The sequence below is a fragment of the Myotis myotis genome, unplaced genomic scaffold (genome assembly GCF_014108235.1).
Source record: "Myotis myotis isolate mMyoMyo1 unplaced genomic scaffold, mMyoMyo1.p scaffold_m19_p_20, whole genome shotgun sequence".
Classification (NCBI taxonomy): Eukaryota; Metazoa; Chordata; class Mammalia; order Chiroptera; family Vespertilionidae; genus Myotis; species Myotis myotis.
In genome coordinates this window covers 11,663,004-11,686,976 of record NW_023416325.1, presented here as the reverse complement: position 1 = coordinate 11,686,976, position 23,973 = coordinate 11,663,004, and the positions used below count along the sequence as shown (strand labels likewise).

Sequence of the window (23,973 nt, the reverse complement as noted above, 5' to 3'; positions counted from 1 at the left end):
TTTATGCCAGTTCCATGCTGTTTTGATTACTATAGCCTTGTAGTATAGTTTGAGATCAGGTAGTGTGATACCTTCGACTTTATTCTTCTTTCTCAATAGCTGTGGCTATGGGGGTCTTTTGTAGTCCTATATAAATTTTAGGATTATTTGTTCTGGTTCTGTGAAAAATGACATCGGTATTTTGATAGTGATTGCATTGAATCTATAGGTTTCTTTAGGTAGTGTGGACATTTTAATCTGGTTCTCCAGTGCAGCGGGAAACTTGGTCTGTGACTGGCAGTGTGTGCCACTGCTGTGGTTTCACTAAATGAATACCTTCCTGAATGCCGAACATCAGCACCAGCTGTGACCTCATGGAGAGGACGAGACCGGCTACACCACCTCCTCCACCCTTCAGCTGCTGTCGTGCAGCCTCTAAAGTTACTATCTTGACCACCTTTTTCTTCCCAAAGAATTCAAGGACCCTGGAGTAGTCTCATTCTGATACCTCCCTTTCAATTTATCTGCTATTATTTTCCTGCATTTTATTTGTCTGAATTTTGGGAACCACAGATTAGACATTATTATCATTTTATAAAGGACTGTTCAGATTCGCCTTTCTCTTTGTACTCATCTCTTTGCTTACCATTCTTTCTTGTACCTTAAATATTTCTTTTTTTAAAAAAATATATTTTATTGATTTTTTTACAGAGAGGAAGGGAGAGAGATAGAGAGTTAGAAACATCGATGAAAGAGAAACATCGATCAGCTGCCTCCTGCACATCTCCCACTGGGGATATGCCCGCAACCCAGGTACATGCCCTTGACCGGAATCGAACCTGGGACCTTTCAGTCCGCAGGCCGACGCTCTATCCACTGAGCCAAACCGGTTCTGGCTTAAATATTTCTTTTGGAATAATTTTCCCTCTTCCTAAAATATTTTTAGGAGGTTTTTTTTTGTTTTTTTTTTGTGTGTTTTTTTTAGTCTTGATGGTAAACTGTAGTTTTTGTTTTTCTGATAATATCCTTCTTTTGCCCTCCGATATGGAAGTTTGCTTTGCTAAGTATTCTAGGCTAACAGTATATAATAATAATATATATATTATTGATTTTTTTACAGAGCAGAAGGGAGAGGGATAGAGAGTTAGAAAAATCGATGAGAGAGAAACATTGATCAGCTGCCTCTTGCACACCCCCTACTGAGAGTCCAAATCTATTGCTTCTTAATCTGCAGACTCTCCTTCATGGTGATTTGTTTCCATCTGTGTTTATGACCTTTCACTGTAATTCATCTTTGGTTGGTCTTAATCTCTGACAATTTTAGGAGGTGCTTTTCTCTAGAGAGGATTTGCAATTTTATTTTATGTGTGTTTTTTAAATATTTTAAAATTGATTTTTAGAAAGAGAGAAAGGGAGAGGGAGAGAAACATTGATGTGAGAGAGAAACACAGATTGGCTGCCTTGCATGTCACCCCACCAGGTATTGAGCCCCCAACCAGGATGACGCCCAACCTACTGCGCAACACCAGCCAGGGCTAAATTTTTATTGTCGAAGCCTGGGATACGACCAACAGGACACCAATTTAATACGGGCATCTCAGGTCCAGCTCCTCCACCTTGTCACTTGTCCAAGACTAGTTTCCATTACAGAGCTATGTAAACATTTATCCCTGGGCAATCCACATTTTATGGGGACTAGGTAGTCTGGACTCATGTTACACTGCCAAGATTTCACACATGCTGCTCCTTCTGCCTCCAATATGTGTTCTTTCATCCTTTTTTCCTTCTCCTCCACCTGATTAACGAATCTTCCTAACACGAAATTCAGGCCTATTCTCCTCCAAGATACTTTAATCTGGGTTAAAGAACACTCCTATATGCTCGCAGAGCGCCCTGTATCTGCCTCTATCGTTGCATCTTCCATACTGTATTGTAATAATCTGTTTACCCATCTGTCTTCCTCCATGAGGCTTCTGGGTAGGAGTCCTGGCATAGTTATGCTTGTTAGGTTTGATCAAATAATTGAATCGACACCCCTCCCCTGGGAGTTGACTTTTAGGCCACTTCACAAGGGACATTTCCTTTCCCTTAGACCACATTCCATTTGCTAAGACCATTATCTCTGGACTTTCCCAGAATCCCGACCTGCCCAGAGAATTCTCCGCCCAGAAAAAGCCTGCCTAGAGTCCTTTAAAATCTCTGACTCCTGCCCTAGTTGGTTTGGCTCAGTGGATAGAGCATCGGCCTGCAGACTGAAGGGTCCCAGGTTCAATTCCGGTCAAGAGCATGTACCTTGGTTGCGGGCACATCCCCAGTAGGGTCTGTGTAGAAGGCAGCTGATCAATGTTTCTAACTCTCTATTTCTCTCCTTTCCTCTCTGTAAAAAATCAATCAATAAAATATATATTTAAAAATAAATCTCTGACTCCCTGCCCCTGGGTGCTGGTGCCATTTGGGGGCTAGCCCATCTGGTATCCAGATGACCAAATAAATTTATAATCCCTTACCACTTTGGCCTTGTGCATTCCTCCTTCGGCAACCCTAACAATGCTGTTTCCTCAGTGTCCATCACAGGGCCTGGGCCATGGTAGAGTAACAAATGTTTATGAATTAATGAAAGAATACCTGAATGGATGAATGTCGGTGAATGATTTTGGAATAGACAATTTGGGGTTTTCAAAAAGGATGAAGGGTGGTGAAGGAAGAGGAGAAGAAAAAAGGGAAATGACTGATGTTTTTAAGTTTGTTTTGTTCTCCTTGCTTAAGTGGAAGAAAGATGTCATTTCATTTCATCAAAAGTTTATTGAGCATCCAGTATGTGCTAGGCACGCTGCTAGATGCTAGTAATACAAAGATGAAGATCCAAACAAAATACAAGAGAAACAAAATCCACTTCCTCACTCCCCCAACCTCCCCAACCCCACGCAAGGTAAATTTGGCTTCAGCCGGGGAAGCTGGGCCTGGGCCCTCAGGGATTCAGCATCAGGGTACGGAATACAGCAGACTCTCATCTCATCCCACCCTAATCTTCACCCCTGCCTCTCAAGGCTGACCAGCATCTTCCCCTTCTCTGAGTCCTGCATCTCACACCTGCCTGAGCAACTTACCCTACACCTATTATCTCTGGATGAGGCACCTGGGAAGGTTAGGGGAGGAGTTCTGGACAACTAAGGGGAGCTGCAAAAGCATGCAGGCTCAAAGGAGCCACAGGCACGCTGGCAGGCAGAGGGGGAGGGGCCAACTAGAGATGCTTTTGCCCTTGGGGCTGGGACAAAACTTGCCCCAGGGTGAAGGGTGGAGACAGGGGCCTTAGGAATTGCTCTGTGGGATGGTGGAGAGTCAGAACTGGAGCTTAGGAGGTTGAGGAGGGGCCTGGGGTGCAAGGACCCCTAGAGGCATCAGAAAACAGAGGTCAACTCAGAAAGTCTCCTCTTCCAGCTTTTCAATTGCCCTCTCTCCTCACACAGTAGATTATTGTCTTTCCTACAATTGGTCCATAGGCTGGGGCATGGGCCTGGCCTGGCTACACAATGGCCCTACCTCCCTGTATTCAGATGCTGTGTGCTTAGGGAGTCTGCCCTTCTCCAGTCTCTTGGGATCTGAGTATCTGGGAGCAGGGCAGGTAGAGGGGGGAGCCAAGGGAGCAATGAGCCTCCCCCACTATCTCCCCCCCCCCACACACACACACTTCATTTCTCTAGAAAGTCAAACCTTATTCTCTCACAGCTGGAGAGAGCCCACAGCCTTTCAAGGGGGATTATGATTGTTTGAAAGGCTTGTTGTGTAAGGAAGCCAGGCAGAAGGCACAGGTGTGAGGGTTAAAAACGGTTCTTCACGTGATCTAGCTTTCTCGGCTAGGGGAGTGAGTGGGAAACCCTCTCTCTAGGAATAGAGACAGAAGGAACGCTTAGCATGCCTCTCTCTCTGACGGAGGCTTTGGGAGGAGGCCAAGCCCGGGGCTGGAATCCTTTGTTCTCGCCAGGGCCCAGGTCAGGGGGCAAAAGAATGCCCTTGAGCTCCTCCCGCATCAACTGGTAGGTACCCAGGTACCAGGTGCCCAGAGGCGCTGCCATCACAATGATTTCCGGATGTTCAGAACAGTGCCCTGTACACACAGTCACCGGCATCTGACTTCCCCTTCCCTTACAGTTGTGCATTTTGAGCAAAAGGCCTCCGTAGCCTGGGCTTGCCCCAAAGCGCCAGGAACCAGGCGTTCCTTCAGCGGGAAGGGAGGCGGGTGGCAAGGGTGCGGGATAGTCGCGGGTTAGGTTACTGATGTTAGTTTCCATAAGACCCTTGGAGGACTGGGCCGGGAATGGAATAATCTATGTAGTCCTAAGGGGGCACAACCCTTATCCACCGAGAACACTGCCAGCGAACCAGAAGCAAACGCGACCCGGTTTCACCCCTGAATCTCCGGCTCCCGCCGCCTCCTCCATCAGCCCAAGCTCATCCACGTCCTCGGGCGAGACCCGTGCGCCCGTGCGCTCCTGCAGGGACCTCTCTTCGCCCGGCTTTCTGGCCTCAGGGCCTCCCCACCTCCCCGGCCGCAGCGCGTGCGGGCTTTCCGGCGGGAAGGCGGGTCCCGGGCGGCTCAGGCGCTGATCCCCACCGGGGCGGCCTCCTCCGGCTCGCGGATCAAGCGCGCGCCCGCAGTCCGCAGGATGCTCGAGCGACCAGGCGAGCCGGGGGCCCGGGATGGAGACGTGTGCGTCCGACCGGGAGCGGGGGAGGGCGCGGGCGAGCGCGGGTACCGGCGGGCAGAGCGCACGGGCAGCCCGGGCGAGCGGCCAGAAATAGCCGGCGACACCGAGTAGCCGGGCGGGCCGGGCGGGCCGGGCTCCGTTGCGCGGGGCTCCGGAGCAGGCTCCTCCTCGGGCTCCTGGGCGTCCTGCAAGGACACGCGCCAGGGTCAGCGGACAGCGGCCCGGTTTAGGGGCGCGACTGGTGTTCAAGGGGCACTGGGCAAACCTAAGTGAAGGAGGTAGTTCCCTCCACACTCCCACCCCTGGGAAGATGGCAGACGGAGGTCTGGTTCCCCGCCCCTCTAACCCTCCCCTCCAGCCCCAATTAGTACGGTGCCTGGCAGATAATAGGTGCTCAGTAAACAGTGAAATGCATTAACTTGAGTGCTTTGTTCCTTATTGTCCTCTTTCCACCTGTCTAGGATAGCCCGGGGCAGCGTTAGTGGAACAGAGGGGAAATGCCCCGAGCTGATTGATGTTCAAAGACCTGAACTAAAGGCCTAGACCAGTGGTTGGCAAACTCATTAGTCAACAGAGCCAAATATCAACAGTACAAAGATTGGAATTTCTTTGGAGAGCCAAATTTTTTAAACTTCAACTATATAGGTAGGTACATTGTTATTAACTTCATTAGGGTCCTCTTAAGCTGGCCTTTGCTAAAAAAAACGTCCTCAATCTGATTTAGGTACGTCCGCTGAGGTCGACCCCTTCCAACTCTCCCATCCACACTCGTCTTGTGTACTTGTTTCGTCTATCTCCTTTCGTTCATCCTCTCTGTATGTCCAAACCATCTCAATATACCTTTCTCCATCCTCGACACTACATCTTCTTTCACTCCACAATGTTCCCTAAAATTAACTTAATAAACTTTAAAGTTTTAAGTCAACTTCGCACTGTACACGCGCGCCCGCACGTGGTATTCTGTGGAAGAGCCACACTCAAGGGGCCAAAGAGCTGCATGTGGCTCGGGAGCCGTGGTTTGCTGACCACAGGCCTAGACCTGCTCCTTATTTTCTTGGTTGATCCTGGGCAAGTCCCGTCACATTCATCGGCCTTATTTTCCTAACCTGTAAAATGGGGACGACACACCCATTTCTCAGGTCATTCTGTGTACTAGAAAGGGATATACACATCTAGCACCAGGACGTGGTAGAGGCTCATTGGTGTTTGTGAGGCACCCGGTCCACAGCTGCTCACCTTGTCCTTCAGAACATAGAGCGCCATGGGGTTCTTCCGCTCCTGCTCTCCACTTCGGGGGAGGGTGTCTGCTGCACAGGGCAAAGAATGGGGTGGCTGGCCCCGATCCAGAACCCTCCCCACCAGCCAGCACCTACGTTCTGCTCCCCAAGTGGCCAGTCAAGGTCCCGCCACAACCTCCACCAAAGGATCAGCCACACGCGGGGTCCTACCTTGGCCGCACCTCTCCCTGCTCTGCAGTCTTCGGGCAGTTGGTGGAGGAAGGGGCCCTGCAGAGCCGGCTTCCTTGAGGCCCAGTTCTGCCTTTTCCCAGAAGCCCACTGATCTGAGTGAGGATGGGTTGGGCGAGTGGGCCGCTGGGAGCTCACCTTCTGGCTTCAGGCTGTCATCGTTCTGATCCATATATTCCAGGGAGTTTTGTTTTTCCAGTTTCTTCTTCTTTCTGCAAATCAACCCAGCACTCCATGAGCTTAATTGCTGAGTGTGAGCAGGAGGAGGTCCGGGGGTGGGGACAAGGGCGAGTGGATGGCTGTAAAAAGGGCCTGATAACAGGAGGATGGGCTGGAAGGAGTCAAATCTAAGTTTGCCGCTGGCATTGTGACTGTGGACAATTTGAGCCTCCGTGTCTTTATCTGTAAACTGCAGGTAATGATACTTAAAGGGTAGGGCGCTAACCACAACCACAGTGCCTAGCCCGGGAAAGGTGCCCTGCGAGTGAAACCATTATTAACAGTGTGGGTCACTGGGGGGGGGGGGGGGGGGTTGTGAGTGCAGGAGGTGGTTCCATATACTGTACACACAGTGGTGAGATGGATCTCCTGGGAAGAAGTGCAGGGCCCTGGGAGGAAAGGCATTTAAAGAGACTTAGAAAAGAGCTTGGGTGTGGATTGCAGGGTTAGGATGCTCAGGGTGAGGAACTTGAGGGGTTACCTAGACTTTTTGGAGGGTTTCCAGCAGGCACACACGGTCACCAAGGTCACAAGGAGGAAGATGCCTCCGGTGGACAAGATGATGTAGAGGGAGCTTCTTTCTAGGGAGAGAGAAAGGCAGAGAAGTGAGAGAGACTCCGGGTGTGGTGCGGAGAGCTTCCTGCAGCGGGTGGAAGAGAAAGGAGCCCCGGGCAGCATGGCTGGCTCCTGGCAGAGCTTGCCCAGGGCCCACTTCCCACCTGTTGCTGTTCTCCATGGAGAGCCGGCCCATCTCTGCCTCTCTCTCCCTCTGTCGGGGATGTCGGTAGCCCCTCATGGGTTTTGAGCCCTGAAGGGAGGGCAGGCAGGGAGACTCACTGTACACGGTGATTTTGATGGGCAGGCTGCGGCCCTGGCTGATGGGGTTCTCCACCACACAGCTGTACAGGTCGTCGTCCTCCATGAGCACGCGCGTGATGGTGAGCACCTTCTGGTCGGAGGACAGGAGCATTCGCGAGTCATTGAGGAGGGGCTTGCCGTCCTTCAGCCAGGTGTAGCTGGGCTTGGTGCCGTTCTCATGGGAGCAGTTCAGGGTGAAGGCCTCACTGAGCTCCAGCACAGTGGTCGAAGCCACTAACACCTGTGGCCTCGAAATGGGCACTGAGCCCGGGGAGGGGACGCGGTGAGCCGGGGGCCAAAAGCTCCTCCCACCTTCCTAACTTTCTACCTTCAACACAACACAACTCAGTGTGTGATCAGAGAGGCCCTTCAGAGATCATTAGTCAAGTTCTTGACCACCATCCATCCATTCATCCATTCATTCACTCACTCATTTATTAATGGACTTATTTTTAATTTCTCTTTATTGTTGAAAGTATTATAGGTGTCCCCATTCACTCATTTCTGTATCAGCTATTTATTGAGTACCTACTAAGCACAGGAGGTACAATACTGAACAAGGCAGCCATGGTCCCCACCCTCATGGACCTTCCCTCCCCTTTTCCCCAAATACCTTCCTAAGATGTCTTAAACTGACCCAGTGTGGCACAACTAAGACTAAGTCCAGCTGCCTGGGTTCAAATATTGGCTCAATCACTTACTAGCTGCAAGACTTAGGCAAGTTACTCAACCTTTTTGTGCCTAAGTTTCCCCCTTTTGTGCCACCTTTTGCAAATGGGGATAATGATATTTACTATCCCTAGATTATTGTGAGCATTAAGAGTCAATATATGCAAAGCACTTAAAATAGTTTCTGGAATAGAGTAAGCACTCTTTACCTGTTTACTGTAGCCTGTCTGCTAACTGCTAATGTCCAACTGGCTTCCTCTCAACTCCCAAGTGGTTTTTGTGTTGGTGTTCCAGGGCCTAACAGACCCTGCCCCAGTCTCAGGCCCAGCCCACCTCCTTCCCTGCCAGAGTGCTTTACCATCCACGGTGAGGTTGATGGTCTTCTCCCCGGTGAAGGTGTCATCCGTGATGGAGATCTCCACCTCATAGGTGCCCTCATCGGTGAGCTGCAGGTCGCTGAGGAGCAGGGAGCCATTTTCAAAGAGGCGGATGCGGTCTCGATAGTCAGCGCGCAGGTTGCCAATGACCTCTGTGCCAATGGACTGCACCACGGTCACGGGCTTATCCCGCTTCAGCTGCCACTTCACCACGGGCTTGTCGCTGCTGGTGCTGCTGTACTGCACGGAGAGCAGTGCGGACTTCCCCACCGTGCCATGGATCAGGCGGACCTGGCTGGTGATGTTCACCCCCTGCAGGGGCCCTATGAACAGAGGCCCATGCGGAGAGGGCGGCATCAGCCCCTTGGGCTCCCACCTTTAATTCCTCTGATGTCTTCAAGTCTCTCCATTCATTCTGCGCCCTTCACAGGTGTCCTTCCTTCTTACTCTCTGGTGCCTTCTCTTCTCCCCCTGTAGCTCTGGGCCCCTCTGCTCCTTCATCATCCCTCACACCCATCCCATGGCCCTTCGCTCTTCTTCCATCTGGCCCTCTGCCTCTGGTAGTTTTCCTCTGGAAGAGTCCAGCTCCCCCACACCATTTATAGAAATATTTATTGAGCACTTACCATGTGCCAGGCACTGTTCTGTATCCTTGGGATATGTCATTGAGCAAAACAGACAAACATCTTTTATCCTCTGTAGCTTATAAGTCATTAGATCTTAGGGTGAATTTGTCAGGTTTTCTTGATTGGAAATTGGGAGAGTGAGGTGGGGTTGGGTGATGGAGAAAGCATGGGGACACAGATTCACAAAGAAAGGAGTATGTCACATGATGGTGCACTAAAGGGGAAGTTTAGGGGTCTGAAGACAACTGGGCCACCTTCCAGTTAAACCAAGAGCCTCTCCTATCCTTGCCCCAGCTGCACGTAGCATCTTACAGTGCAAAACAGCCCTGCAACGGGGTAGATGATTTTGGAAATTCACCCAAACTCCAGCCCAATTTGTATTCCCTTTAGAAGAGGGATTTAGGATGAGTAAAACAAAAAGTTTGGGATCAGAAGGGCTTGTGCCCTAGCCAGTTTGGCTCAGTGGATAGAGCGTCGGCCTGCGGACTGAAAGGTCCCAGGTTTGATTCTAGTCAAGGGCATGTACCTTGGTTGTGGGCAACATCCCCAGTGGGGGCTGTGCAGGAGGCAGCTGATTGATGTTTCTCTCTCTCTCTCTCATCAATGTTTCGAATTCTCTATCCCTCTCCCTTCCTCTCTGTAAAAAAGTCAATAAAATATATTTAAAAACAAAAAACAAAACAAAAAAACCCCAGAAGGCCTTGTAAGATCGGGCTCCACCTGCTCTTTCTGCCAATTAAACCTGGTTCCTCAGGATGAAAACACTGAGAAGCTATAGTATATGGATTGCCCTAGGCCCGTGGTCGGCAAACTGCGGCTCGCGAGCCACATGTGGCTCTTTGGCCCCTTGAGTGTGGCTCTTCTTAAGCCTTAGGAGTACCCTAATTAAGTTAATAACAATGTACCTACCTATATAGTGTAAGTTTAAAAAATTTGGCTCTCAAAATAAATTTCAATTGTTGTACTGTTGATATTTGGCTCTGTTGACTAATGAGTTTGCCGTCCACTGCCCCAGGCATTACTCTCCTCTAGGTGGGAGTCTTCCTCCCGCCATGTCTTACAGGGGTATGTATGGGTGTTCAGAAGTGAATGGAACAGTCTTTCTCAGAAGCTGACAAAGAGAGCATTTTGCCAAGGAAACACTGTTTCCCAAAATTCTTGCCAAAACTGGACTCTGTATTACGCTCAGGGTTCCACAACTTTCAAGGGACACAGAGAACTGGGACAGGAGCCAAAGCAGGACACAGAAATGAGGAAGTGGCTAACAATTGTGATCCACAGTAGAAATAAAAGGGACTAGGACTATTCAGCCTTGAGAAGTGATTAACTTAATTACTGTCCTCTAGTCTCTGAGGCATCGTTATGTAGGAAGTGTCTGTTCCCACCCAAGGCTGAACAAAAGGAAATTGACTGATCAACTTAAACAGTGCCGCACTGGGTCAGGTAGGCGGCCTTCATCAAATAGGATTTTGACCTCCTGTAACACCAAGCAATGTCAAGCTGTAAAGTGCAAGAATGTATCTGCCAATAGCCTCAGATTCCCTTAATAGCCTCTTCCTTTAAAGACACCACTATCTACTCATTTTTATGTGCTAATTTTGCTTGGCAAAAGTTTCCCATTACCATGTGAAGGGGATTTTAGGGCTAAAAGGATGGAATCCAGGCAAGGGACTTCTTCTTCTTGGGTCCTTAGAGGATGGAATAGTTATGAGATCCCAAAGAGTAAAATCTTGCAAATCAGATTATCTAGATTTGTGGCATGCTGTGTGTATGTCTGTAAAATACTGTCCGGGCCTCTAGGAAAGCCTTAGGTGCATGTTCCATGAGTTGGGCTGTGACGAATTTAGGAAAATTTTATTAATCCATATTAGGGACAGAGCATTAAATATTGAGTGTTACTTATCTGAGCCTGGCTTGGTGGTTGCTGCCATAAGCACAAGGGATTAAGGTAAATCTTTGGGAGCTTGGGTGACATGGCCCAAGCTCCCCTTTTAGTGGCAATCTTAAAAACTATATTTTCCAGCCTCCCTTGATGTTAGGTTTGGCCAGGTGACTGTGTTCTAGCTGATGAACTAGTGAAAGTGATAGGTACCCTCCATACCAGTGATGGCGAACCTTTTTTTTTTTTTTTAATATAGTTTATTGATTTTTTACAGAGAGGAAGGGAGAGGGATAAAGAGTTAGAAACATTGATCAGCTGCCTCTTGCACACTCCCCACTGGGGATGTGCCGGCAACCAAGATACATGCCCTTGACCGGAATCGAACCCGGGACCCTTCAATCTGCAGTCCGATGCTCTATCCACCGAGCCAAACCGGTTAGGGCAATGGCGAACCTTTTGAGCTCGGCGTGTCAGCATTTTGAAAAACCCTAACTTAACTCTGGTGCCGTGTCACATATAGAAATTTTTTGATATTTGCAACCATAGTAAAACAAAAATGTATATTTTTGATATTTATTTTATATATTTAAATGCCACTTAACAAAGAAAAATCAACCAAAAAAATGAGTTTGCGTGTCATCTCTGACATGCGTGTCATAGGTTCGCCATCACTGCTCTATACCCTGGTTTAGGACTCCCCCACGCCCATTTAAATTTTTTTCTACCTAGAAGAAATGGAGATAAACCTCAGGGTGACCATTGGAAACACATGTCAAAATTGACAGAACTCCATCATCTTTGTCCCTGAAAAACTTCATGGAGCAGAGTCCTTCCTCATCCCAGGCCTAGCTGGAAACTTCATCATACCTCTATATGGTTAACACCAATAACTTCAATTTTGGAATTTATTTGTCAAAGAAGTTGGCATTTTCCTAATTAATATATTGAAGATGGCAGAAATTTCCTTTTTTTTTCTTTTTTTAATTTTTTTTAAAAAATATATTTTATTGATTTTTTACAGAGAGGAAGGGAGAGAGATAGAGAGTTAGAAACATCGATGAGAGAGAAACATCGATCAGCTGCCTCCTGCACATCTCCTACTGGGGATATGCCCGCAACCCAGGTACATGCCCTTGACCGGAATCGAACCCGGGACCCTTCAGTCTGCAGGCCGACACTCCATCCACTGAGCCAAACCGGTTTTGGCAGAAATTTCTTATAGAATGTCAGCTCTTTCTTGCTCTCAGATCACAGCAGTACAATGGCTTGACCCTGCACTGATTTCTTACCTGTCATAGGTCATAACTAATATCTTATTAGCATAGTTTATATTTAGAATTTTTTGTTATATTTATTATTTCTCCCACACTTTAGACCCTTTGCCACCTTTTGTTTTTGCCCAGTCACATTGACTAACAATATATTTCTGTAATTTTTTTTCCTTATCATATGATGGCCTGAAGGAGTTAGGGACATCTCTGACTTGTATATTTCATATGCACTTTGTATTCCCAATTCCCCAAATCTCATTTCCTCAAGTCATTGTCATTTCCACTGAGACTCTGCTCAGTAAGGCCAACAGTAACCTCTTAAATGCCATATCTAACGGACTCTTTTAGGTACTTCTTGTACTGGACCTCTTCGATACATTTGATGTTGGTTCTCTAGAAAACTCTCAACTCCCTTGACTTTCTGCACACACAGTCTTCTAGTCCTCCCTCTGTCCCTGTGACTGTTCCTTCTTGGTCTCCCCAGTGGGATTTTTTCCTCTACAAATCTTGGGGTTACTCAATGTTCCATTTTCAGCCTATTTTCTCATCCTAAGTGCTATTATCCATTCTTTGTTTTAAATCTTACCTATGGGCTGACAGCTTCCAAATACCTCCCGTCAGCCCTGGCCTCCCTGCTCCCCAGGTTTAGGCTATTCAACATTTTCCCACAGATGTGTCATAGGTATTTCAACCTTAACATGGACAACAGTAATGATCATATCCCCACAATTTTTGTTTAAGGTTATACACAGAACCCATACCTCCCTTTCTGGACCCTCCCACTTCTTATCAATCACTAAGTCTTGACTTTCCCTCCAAAATATTATCTCAACATTCCTCATTCCCTCTGTCTTTATTCTAATTCCAGCCCATGCTATTTCTCTCATGAACTACTGCAGTAGGCTTTTATGGGTTGAGTTGTGTCCCCTAAAATTCATATGTTGAAGTCCTAATCCCAGTACCTCAGAATGTGACCTTCTTGGGCAATGGGGTCATTGTGGAGGTAATAAGCTAAGATGAAAATGGACCTCTAATCCAATATGACTCTCGTCCTTATAAAAAAGGGGAAATTTGGACACACACACACACACACACACACACACACAGGGAGAATATCATGTAAATACTGAAGTTATGCTGCCATAAGCCAAGGAATTACTAGAAGCAGAGAGGCCTAGAACAGATCCTTTTCTATCTCCATCAGCTGAGTTTTGCCGACACGTTGATCTCAAACTATTAGCCTCCAAAACTGTGAGACAATAAATTTCTGTTTTCTAGGCCACCCAGTTTGTGGTTCTTTGCTATAGCAGCCCTAGGAAATGCATACAGGTGCCTTTCCATCTTGTTTGCCTCCAGTTCCCCTCCAATGCCTCACTACAGAGTGAGCTATCCCAACACACGTCTGGCCCTCCCAGCCCCCAGATTAGAACCTTTCAATGCTCTCTCCACTCCACTGTTTACAGACTATTCTGCTTTACTTAGTGTACTTCACCAGGCTCTTGCCTAACTTATTCACACTTTCCTCTCCAGCAGTGGAGAACAGCTGGGCTGCTCCTAAACACAGGATGCCATTTCAAGCTGTCGACCTTTGCCCATTTCCCCAACTCTAATGCCCACACCCACACCTACCTATTTTATCTGATCCTTTAAAAATTTAGTGCAGACATTCCCAGGTGACCTCCCCTGATATTCCCCCAACCCCACCCTGCACCACCAGCACCCGTTTCCTGGTGGGGTAGGTGACTTCTCTCTGCTCCCAGGCATCCTCTGCATATCTGACTCAAAATAGTTTCTGTGTTTTATTAAAACGATCTCTGCATCTGTTTGCCCAACTAAATTGTGAATTCCTAAGCTTTCTGGAACAGTGTGTGGGGACATAAACAAATATACTTAAAATAAGATCAATTCTCCAAATAGTTGGTAGGGGGTGAAATAGGAGACAGGTGTCCACGGTGTACGGTGAGTTATGGGTAGTTTGGTGTTACTCTCCAAAATCAGGACGCTCGTTATCGCCAAATATTCTTTCTATCTCTTGCTGTTTTACATTCAGAGAAGTGGGGGCAGGAAGTTAGGGAAGCACAAAACCAAGATTCCCCCACCCCTCTAAGCCTCACCATAATCCTTGCAAAGAATGCTGAACTGGCCCGTACCAACAAGTCATCCTATAAAAATGGCTCATTGCCCTTCGTCTAATGTCCTGAATGCCGTGGGAGCTCCGAAGTCATGCAGCCTTTTGGGGGAGGGGGCAGGGACCGTGCAGAATGAAGAAATACATTCAACACTAATGCCTGAATTCACTGAGATGCTTCCCACACAGCTGAGCTCTCTCCCCTCCTCCCACCCTAAAGGCATTCTGGCCCTCCACTCTCCCCTCCTTCAGTTTTGAAAGCCCCAGTCCCTTCTCCAAACCCTTTCTTACCCTTCTGGTCTCCTACCTGTCTGGATCAGAAGAAGGTAGACAAAAGGAGTGAGGCGCAGGGCACTGAAGACTCTGGACAGGGATCCCCTTTCTCTCTTCATTTTGGGTGGCGTTCTCCAGCTTCGGTGCAGACAATTAGCATGATTTCTTCACTCTGGGCACGTCCCTTTGTACCACTCGGAGTTTCTCTGCCCGAGCACAATCCTGCCAACTTCTCTCTGAATACACAGAGCTCTGTGTGTTGCTAGACTTGTTCTTTCTTCTCTTTCAGACCTGGCATTTTCTAGTTTCAAAGCCCTACATCCCCAGTTTAGAAGGGGGTATTTGCTTAGGAGATAATCTTCAGAGGGGGTGCCAATCAAATGGGTCCCGGGGGCCCATCAATTCTTCCCTGTCTGTGCTGAGAACCACTATGAGGGGGAGATGAGGATTTGGGCTCAATAGGGACTGAACTGGAACACACCCTAAATTGGACTTGTGCCCCAATCCATCCTGTCTCCACCTCATGCTCCTTGTTCCTGAGAAGGCAGGTGTATGCCAGGGGTAGACCTCCAATTTTGAAGAGGGAGGGATAGAAGCTTTTCAAAGGCTGGGGAATGAGAGACTCTGGAGAACTGCTGAAGAAATGGAAACCCCTGTTCCATCCCAAAGGAAGGAGATTGGAACACGGCCTGAATTCAATTATTTTCATACCTGTCGGGTCCTACTTGGGGTTCTCTGTCCTATCATAGAATCATGTAGATACTGGGGCCTCTTTCCAGAAGCCACTCTGTTTATTCCTCTGCCTTTAGCTAATTTTCTCCAACATGTCAGAGCGAGGGCAAAGGTGACACCCTAACAGCCAGCATCCTGGGGTTCTGTCACCAGCTTCTCAGCCTGGTGGCCTTTTCTTGTCTCCAGGCTTTGAGGAGGAGCGTCCCTCTAGCTCCCCTGCCCCCTCATCGCTATGTCTACCATTCTTATGAAGGCTGTCAGTAGAATGTAGGCTCACTAACTGTGCAATCTTGAAACCTGGCTCACAACTTTGTTAACCCTCAATTTCACATCTGTGAAATGGGGAAACAGTAGCTCCCTTGTAGGAATTGTTAGGAGGATTGATGAAGACATGGTACAGTAGAATGCCTAGGAAATTCTTTGTTACAAAGATATTTTAAACTTTAAAAAAATAACTCCTGCTCTGCTTTCTCCTCCTTTCTTCTTCTTCTTCTTCTTCTTCTTCTTCTTCTTCTTCTTCTTCTTCTTCTTCTTCTTCTTCTTCTTCTCTCCTCCTCCTCTTCCTCCTCCTCCTCCTCCTCCTCCTCCTCCTTCTTCTTCTTCGTCTCCTTCTTCTTCTCTTTCATTCCTGTAAGGAATCTTTATATCATGATGAGACCAAAGTTTACAGCTCCCCTCTTGGTAATCTTTAACCCTGGTCTTAGGTTTGCAATAGTTGCCTCTCAAAATATTCTTTTTACATCCTGGAGAAAGCCTGAGTCCACCAAGTTTCTAGAGCAAAAAACCCATTGTGTAGTCCAGTGAGTCAAAGGATGGGGAGGAGAGTTGGGAAGCATTGGCTTTGAACTTCACAAAGGAACTCCAAAAATCATTCTGATTTATATAAATAAGATTTTTTCCGTCTGTATTTTTGTGTCTTTAACTTTTCCCTAGACAGCTCAAGGCACCTGTCTGTCTCTGAAAGAGTTGTTGTTGTTTCAGCAGGTATGAAATGGAAAAGAGAAAGTCAACATTCAGCTTCTGACATAGTCTTTTAGAGTCAGTAGCAAGGCGAAAGGCTTGAAAGCCAAACTCTGTAAGGGACAAAAGGATATTTTAATTCCTTTTATCTACTCCCTTGAAATATCATAGAACAACAGCCTGTGGACTGGATAACAGAGTTCTTCTACAGGACTATAGACAAATGGCCTCTTTTGTCTGTGAAGGCGAGGCCTTAAGGCTTATTGTCTGAGGGTACAAAGAGTATATGATGTTCAGGAATAGTCTGAGGTCTGCCTTTTTTAGCCTGAAGACTGTGAAAAGAAAAATGTGACAGAGGAGCCCAGCTGGTGTTGCTCAGTGGTTGAGCGTTCGACCTATGAACCAGGAGGTCACGGTTCGATTCCCCGTCAGGGCACAAGCTGGGGTTGCAGGATCGATTCCCAGTGGGGTGCATGCAGGAGGTAGCCAATTGATGATTCTCTCTCATCACTGATGTTTCTATCTATCTCCCTCTCTGAAATTATATATATATATTTTAAATGTGACAGAGGAAGACTGAAGAGGGATTTAAAGTCTCAACATCCCCCCTTTCCCTGCCCTAGAAATGAACTTTCGGCTTATACCCACGCAGAATATGTAAATGCTTCAAAGTGCCCACAAGCTCTCTTGAGAAGACCTGGAGATACTGAGAGGGTAAAGAACCTACAGAGGGCTGACTTGGAGCAAAGGGTCACACTATGCAGGCAATGACTGGGGCCACCAGCTGACCTGGTGGGAGTCATACATATAGCTCATCCGAGACCAGTGGGAATCCTGAGTCCACATAAGTCCATGCACATTGTCTCCTTCCGTTGCTATAAGGTCACCGAAGCCGCATCACTTAGACTACCCCCAACCTTCTTAGACAGGACCTGGGTTGGGGAGGAAGTGAATCACTGATTAAGCAATTAGCTTCTTTTTTTTTTTAAACATATTTTTTATTGATTTTTTACAGAGAGGAAGGGAGAAGGATAGAGAGTTAGAAACATCGATGAGAGAGAAACATCGATCAGCTGCCTCCAGCACGCCCCCTACTGGGGATATGCCCGCAACCCAGGTACAAGCCCTTGACCGGAATCGAACCCGGGACCCCTCAGTCCGCAAGCCGACGCTCTATCCACTGAGCCAAACCGGTTTCGGCGAGACTTAGCTTCTTTAAGAGAATGTTAAAGTGGTTGGTCAAACTGAGCTTCTCAGGATGGATTAACATTTAGTTTCCTTTGCTGCCCTGGGGGTGGGAAGCTCATGGGAAGATAAGAGCAGCTGCAAAGGCACAAAGGTACTACAGTTCCTTTGCACGTCTGAGTGTAGAAGGAGCCATTCTGCAGCCCTCTTTCAGGTCTTTTTAAGATGAGTAGACCTATGGAAGTTCATATCATCTGCTTATGTACTTTCTCTGCTAGTGAGTAGAGAGCTCTTCGATTGAAAGATCGTGTCTACTGGTCTCTGTAGCCCTACTGCCTCATACAGGGCAGGAAACACAGTAGGTGCTGAATATTGTAAATAGAGTTACTGAATATTGAATGGACGAGAAATCGAGGCAGTTTCTCAAGAATAAAGAACATGGATAGATGTCCTTTACAGATATAAATGGAGAGAATAAAGAACAACTGTGAGAGGGAACTGGGATAGAGGAGTGAGAGCAGGGAGGGCACCAACTAATGACTGCCGAGGACAGACCACTTTGTGAAGACACGAGACACCCCTTTGTGAATTCCCAGAAGTAACGAATTCGCTTTGAGGGGGCCATTGATCCAATAGGCTGTAGGCAATTGGGTTACAGAGACATAAGTCAACAGTCAAGCCAAGTTGTTCTCACACATAACATTGACCTCAGCTGTCCTTGCTTATCTTGTTTTATCTTTCCATGTGTTCTGTGTGTTTTCTTTCCCTGGATGTCTGTCCCATATAATTGTTGACAATGTGGGCTGTGTGCTGTTGTTTATTTACATCCTGATTATAAGCATTACATATCTTAACTTCAAAAGTATATTTATACTTGTCAGTCTGCCTGTCCGATTTTTGAATCAGAAAATGTGGTTACTGCAGCCATCTCCTCATTATCCTGGGAAACTCTCTGGGGCAGAAACTGTAACTCTCCACTCTTACAGGTCTCCTCGCAGGGCCTGGTTTTGAATTCTGTATAATGTGGCTGCTAAAACAATGGTGTGGACAGATGCTTGACTGACAGCGGTAATGGCCTAGCTTAGCCAAGGCCATGCCCCTTCCTCCTCTGAGCATTTCAACAGATGCATTTTCAAGGGCATTGTCCTCTTCTGAGCAGCACAGGCCGGTCAGTCCTCCTGGCCCTTCTGCTGCACAGAGTTGCACATTCCTATTTGGCACCTTCTCTGGGACTCTGGGATCCTGACTCCTCATCCCTGCACCCATGGCAGCCCTGGCCTGCTGAACTCAGACCTCTGTGGTGAGCACTCAGATGTGTTCCTGAAGCTCAGAATGGAGCCCCAACACACACACACACACACACACACACACAAACACACACACACACACGATATGTAAATAATGACCAATTTTATTTTATTTTCCATTTATCCCCCTATACCCTCTTCTACATCCACCCACTCCCCCCCCCCCCCCCACACACACAATCACCACACTGTTGTCTGTGTACATGAGTTTCCTTTTTTTTTTCTTTTTTGGTCAATACTTTCACCTCCCCTAAGAGTTGTCTGCCTGCTCTCTATGTATGAATCTGTTTCTATTTTGCTTGTTAGTTCAGTTTGTTCATTAGATTCCACATATGAGTGAAATGATATGGTACTTGTCTTTGTCTTATTTCACTTAGCATAATATTCTCCGGGTCCATCCAGGTTGTCACAAAGGGTAAAATTTTCTTCCTTTTTATGACTGAGTAGTATTCAATTGTGTAAATGTACTACAGCTGTTTTATCCACTCATCTACTGATGGACAATTAGGCTGCTTCCAAATCTTGACTATTGTAAATAATGCTGCAATGAACACAGGGATGCATATATATTTTTTTCGAATTAGTGGTTCAGGTTTAATCAGATAAATTCTCAGAAGTGAAAGTGCTGGGTCATAGGCAGTTCCGTTTTTAATTTTTTGAAGTATCTTTGTACTGCGTTCCCCAGTGGCTGCACCCATCTGCATTCCCACCGACAGTGCACAAGGGTTCCCTTTCCTCCACACCCTCTACCGTTAGATTTCAGGATGTCCCCACCCACTTGGCCTATTCCTTTGTTCCCAGGCTCCAGGAAGAATGTTCTGGCACTGACATTACTAGAGAGGTTTTGGCCTTACTAATGGCGTAACATCAGTGGTGATTTTTATATTTAGCATCCCCCCCCCACCTTTTCTTCATTCACTTCCTGCTATTGAGTCATATCTGTGCCTCCTCCACTAAATTGTAAATAATTTTTCATAGCAGAATGGAAAAAATCTTCCAAAAATGACACCCAAATCCCTCTTACAGAGGGAACTGTCTTTAACAAGAAAAATATTTAGGTATGCCATATGGAGTGGAAGGTAAAACCTTAAGCACAAGTAGTCAAGGAACAAAAAGATAAACCACTGTGCATTAGAAATAAACAGGACTTTGGTGATGGGGAAAGATTAGGGGTGAGAAATGAAGAAGGGGAGAGGGAATGGGAGAGCAACTTGGTGGGGAGCTGAGGAAAACGTGAACAGCTTGCATTGCTACACTAAAAACCCTTCCTCTTCCGACTTCTGAAGAGTTTACTACACACAAATCAATATGTGCGCTTGTTTCTAGCTGATTGAATATAGCTAAGGTGATAGGATAGGCACTCCCTTGATTAGGTGATATGATGTAAGACCCAGACTTAGCAGGAGAGAGAGAGAAAGGGAGGGAGAGAGAGAGAGAGAGAGAGAGAGAGAGAGAGAGAGAGAGAGAGAGAGAGAGAGAGAGATTGTTCAGCTAATAAAATAACTGCCATGGTATGAAAGGGCCACATGGCAAGCAATGGCTGGCAGCCTAGTTGCTGAGAGCAACCCTTAGCCAACAGCTGGCAAGATAATAGGGACCTCACTCCCACAATCACAAGAAAGTGAATTCTTCTAACAACCACGTGAGCTTGAAAGAGGATCCCAAGCTCCAGAGAGGAATGCCCACCAGCCAACACCTTCACTGAAGTCTTTTGAAACCTTGAGCAGAAGATCCACTGAGCTGTGCCTGTACTCCTGACCCACAGGAACTGTAAGGTAATAAATGCATGTCTGTTCAAGATGCTTAATTTGTGGTAATTTGTTATACAACATAGAAAACTAATACAGGAGAGCCTGGCTGGTGTGGCTCAGTGGTTGAGCTTTGACCTATGAACCAGGAGGTCATGGTTTCATTACCATGGTTGTGGGCTTGGTCCCCAGTGTGGGGAGTGCAGGAGGCAGCCGATCAATGATTTTCCCTCATCATTGATATTTCTGTCTCTCTCTCTTCCTCTCTTAAATCAATAAAAACATATTTTAAAAAAAATACACGACATCCAGTTAAATCGGTATTAAAGATGAACAATAAATATAAAAGAAAAAACTAATACAGGAGATGAGAGAGAGAGAGAGAGAGAGAGAGAGAGAGAGAGAGAGAGAGAGAGAGAGATTATATACTGAGAAAGCATGAGTTGGGAGTCAAAGATTGTCCTGACCTAGGACTTTGGAAATTTGAATATTGGTACCTTAGTTTGGGTTCCTCCAGAGGCAGACCCTGAGATAAGAAGTTGGTTTATTCAAAAGGTGATCCTAGTAAAACCAGGTAGTATATTGGGGAAATGAGACATGGAAGGGCAGGAAACCAATAAAGGCTACATAGCAATCAAATGCCCATCACGGGCAGCAACAGCTTAATCCTTTCAGGGAATTCTGGGAGATAATGAAGACTATGCCTCAGAGTTATCCCATCCAAGGGGCCAGGGAATTGGGCTATTTAGTCACCATCAGATGTAGGCTGAGGGCAGCTTCGGAGGGGAGAGGGGAAGCTAATTCCTCGGACTGCTGGCTGATTCTCACATGGAGGCATCTTGTCCACACCTTCCCTCCTCTAACTTCTGTGTGTGTGTGTGTGTGTGTGTGTGTGTGTGTGTGTGAGCTACTCCTCACTTTACTGTCAGGCACTTTATACCTATTTAATTCTCCCAATATTCCTTTTAGGTAGAGATTATATCTTCATTTTACAAACGGGAAAAGCTAAGATTTAAGAACTTAGTCACTTGCAAAGGTCATCTAGCAACTACGAGTCAGAACTTGGATTAGAGACCCTGTTTGAACTCCAACAGAGCTTAAATAGGTCAGAGTTGGACTACCTCCCTAATTCCTCAGTGGGACATTCCCTGTGTGTGTGTGTGTGTGTGTGTGTGTGTGTGTGTGTGTGTGTGTTTCAGGCTTGGTCTGACCTTTTACCCGTAGCCTTTGCTCTCTGACTAAGCTACATGATGGAAGGTGGCCTTTCTACTCCTTGTGCCCCTATTACTGCTGAAGTTATTTTTGATTCTTTGTTCCATAAGCCTATAGGTGAACGGTGTTAGAGCGGTCCCTACCATAACTGAGAGAGAGAGAGAGAGAGAGAGAGAGAGAGAGAGAGAGAGAGAGAGAGAGAATCCAGGAGGCCAAGCCAGCCAGAGAGTTTGTAGAGCTGTGGCATTGCCTGGGAAACAAGGAATGTGTGAGGCTTTGTACTGAGGAGGCAGAGCCTTGCTGTTCTAGTAGCCACCAAAAAAGACAGATTAGCTAACTCTCTTTGGAACTAAACAAGTTTTTTTGTGTGTGGCCCTGGAGGAATGGCCCTCGTGAGGGCATTTTTTTCTTTTCTTTTTCTTTTTTGAAGTTCTCCTAGGTAGCCCTGCTCTGGCTTGCTGTTGAGAAACATCAAATAGAAAGTGGAGATGGAGTCAAAGCCTTCCCATAGCCTCATCCTGAATGTTGGTTTTGCTGCCTGCAGATTTCTGTAACTGTGGGGGGTCACTCAGAGGAAGAGCATTCTGCAGAGAGATGATGTCTCAAAAGGTATGGGTTTGCTCGGAGAAGTATGTGATCAGGGTGCGGGGCGGCATGGGGTCCTGGGTGCGTTTCTGTAAGGCAGAGGAGGTGCTCCCGTTTCCATACTGGAAAACTGAAAAACATCACAGCCTTTTATGCTGAGAGTAAATATTTGATTTCTGAATAGAATGCCAGCCCCCTCGGAAACTGAGGGGAACTCGGGCTTGTGTCCATGGTTGCTGAACGTGCCCTATTCAGCAGCTCTCCAGTGGAACAAAGAGGAGAAATTAATTGGCTTTCAAGTGATGGAAAGATCCAGTTTGCTGACCTATTTAAGCTGTAGTGAGGGCATTCTAGAGAACATTTCTGGAGTCCTGTTCTTCTAAAGCTTCAGTGCTTAAATAAAAACAGATTGAAAAATCATGGGGAAGCCACAAATACCCCCAACTCATGAAAGGCTTCATTGTTTTCCTTCTCCTGGATCCTCAGATGGTGTCCTCTCACCAACCATGTCCGGGAAGGATTCTCTCCCATCCTCCATCTCTCGCCTCTTTTCAAAGAGGGAGGGGCCGAAGTGGAAATCAGCTAGTCTGCTGTGTGAAGAGCACTCCAAGTTCCAGAGATTAGTAATGTTGCTGGTGGAAATGGGGTCCTTCCACAAAGTACCAAGAAAAGCATTTCTAGGAACCGACACATGGGAGGGTGTAGTGGTAAGATTGGGGTACAAATAAAAGACTGCCGCTAGGTCCATCATGTCTTATCTCCATCCATCCCACGTGGAAGAAGTCCAGCCTTGTTTTCATCAAGCCCAGAAGAAGGGCCAGGGTCCAGAAATTTTGTGCCATTGGTTCAATCCATGCCAAAGCTTAGCCCAGTTCCGTCTCTGACCCCATCCAGCTGGCTTAGCCTCTGTTCCCAGCTGTGCTTCAGCCAATGATGCCTTGCTGTTTCCAGGTTCACGCTTGGGGCCCTCACTTGGGCCCTCATGAACACATGTTACAGAGAGAGGGAGAGAGAGAGAGAGAGAGAGAGAGAGAGAGAGAGAGAGAGAGAGAGAGAGAGAGAGAAGGCCTATGTTAAGCTTTGATTATATTATCCGGTCTTTCAAACTGACCAATCTCTTTCCCAATCCTTCAGGGGTTGTGCTGGATCCTCCTCCTAATCAATCCATTTCCTAGATTTTCTGGGGTTCTGTGTCCCTTATCCAATCTGATTCTTTCCCCAGGCTAGAGACCTCCCCTTTATGGTCACCATCTTGGCTTTTACTGCTGCAAGTCCTAATGTTCTGATGCTGTCATCTGGTTTCTACTGCACATGTGCCTACCTCCCCCTGCACCATCTTGGCTTCTATTGGGCATGTGCCCAAGATGAATGCACTCCTCCTCCCCCGAACCCTCCAATCCTGCTACAAGGCAGGATGAGATCAAGTCCCTTCTGCCAAGGATGTGTCAGTCCCCTGGGGAGCCTTTGAATGCTGTGGCTTCCTAGTGAACCAGGCTTACCTTCTGGTTCAACTCCCTAATTTATTAGGCTTATTGTCTGATTCTATTTGCCCCCTTCCTTTATTGATACTAACTAGCTACCTACACTAACACTAAGAGGAGTGGGAGGAAGGTAGGGTGGAAGGAGGCTCATTCAAAAGTAGAAGAAGACAATCAATCCCTGTCTAGGGGCTTAAATATAGTTGGAAAAGCAGCGTCTAATTCTATAAGTAAGTATAATTGGTAATACATTTGCATTGCCCCTTACAAACCGTCTTTTCAAATATTATTTACTCTTCTAACAACTCTGTG

General features: G+C 46.8%; 1 protein-coding gene across 4 annotated transcripts; it reads right to left on the bottom strand.

Annotated features, from left to right (window-relative positions):
* Nucleotides 1-2,769: 2,769 nt before the first annotated feature.
* HEPACAM (hepatic and glial cell adhesion molecule) lies at nt 2,770-15,539 on the bottom strand. Of its 4 annotated transcripts, none has more exons than XM_036354365.1 (7): nt 14,489-15,539; nt 8,256-8,597; nt 7,208-7,489; nt 6,852-6,951; nt 6,134-6,363; nt 5,922-5,989; nt 2,770-4,870 (listed from the first exon to the last, which is right to left on the bottom strand). In XM_036354365.1, exons 1-7 carry the CDS (start codon nt 14,571-14,573, stop codon nt 4,574-4,576), a joined length of 1,404 nt encoding a protein of 467 aa, XP_036210258.1. In that variant the 5' UTR covers nt 14,574-15,539; the 3' UTR covers nt 2,770-4,573. The 4 variants fall into 4 exon arrangements, with proteins under 4 accessions (XP_036210258.1, XP_036210259.1, XP_036210260.1 ...); XM_036354366.1 differs by having other exon boundaries at nt 5,922-5,992; nt 6,290-6,363; XM_036354367.1 differs by having other exon boundaries at nt 6,290-6,363.
* Nucleotides 15,540-23,973: the final 8,434 nt, after the last annotated feature.

Excerpts from the sequence above, each read along its gene's own strand:
- HEPACAM (XM_036354364.1), bottom strand. The coding sequence starts at position 14,573 with ATGAAGAGAGAAAGGGGATCCCTGTCCAGAGTCTTCAGTGCCCTGCGC. Across the intron at positions 8,598-14,488 it reads CCTTCTTCTGATCCAGACAG|GGCCCCTGCAGGGGGTGAAC; the intron begins GTAGGAGACCAG and ends CTCTGTTCATAG. Across the intron at positions 5,993-6,133 it reads CAGGGAGAGGTGCGGCCAAG|CAGACACCCTCCCCCGAAGT; the intron begins GTAGGACCCCGC and ends TGCCCTGTGCAG.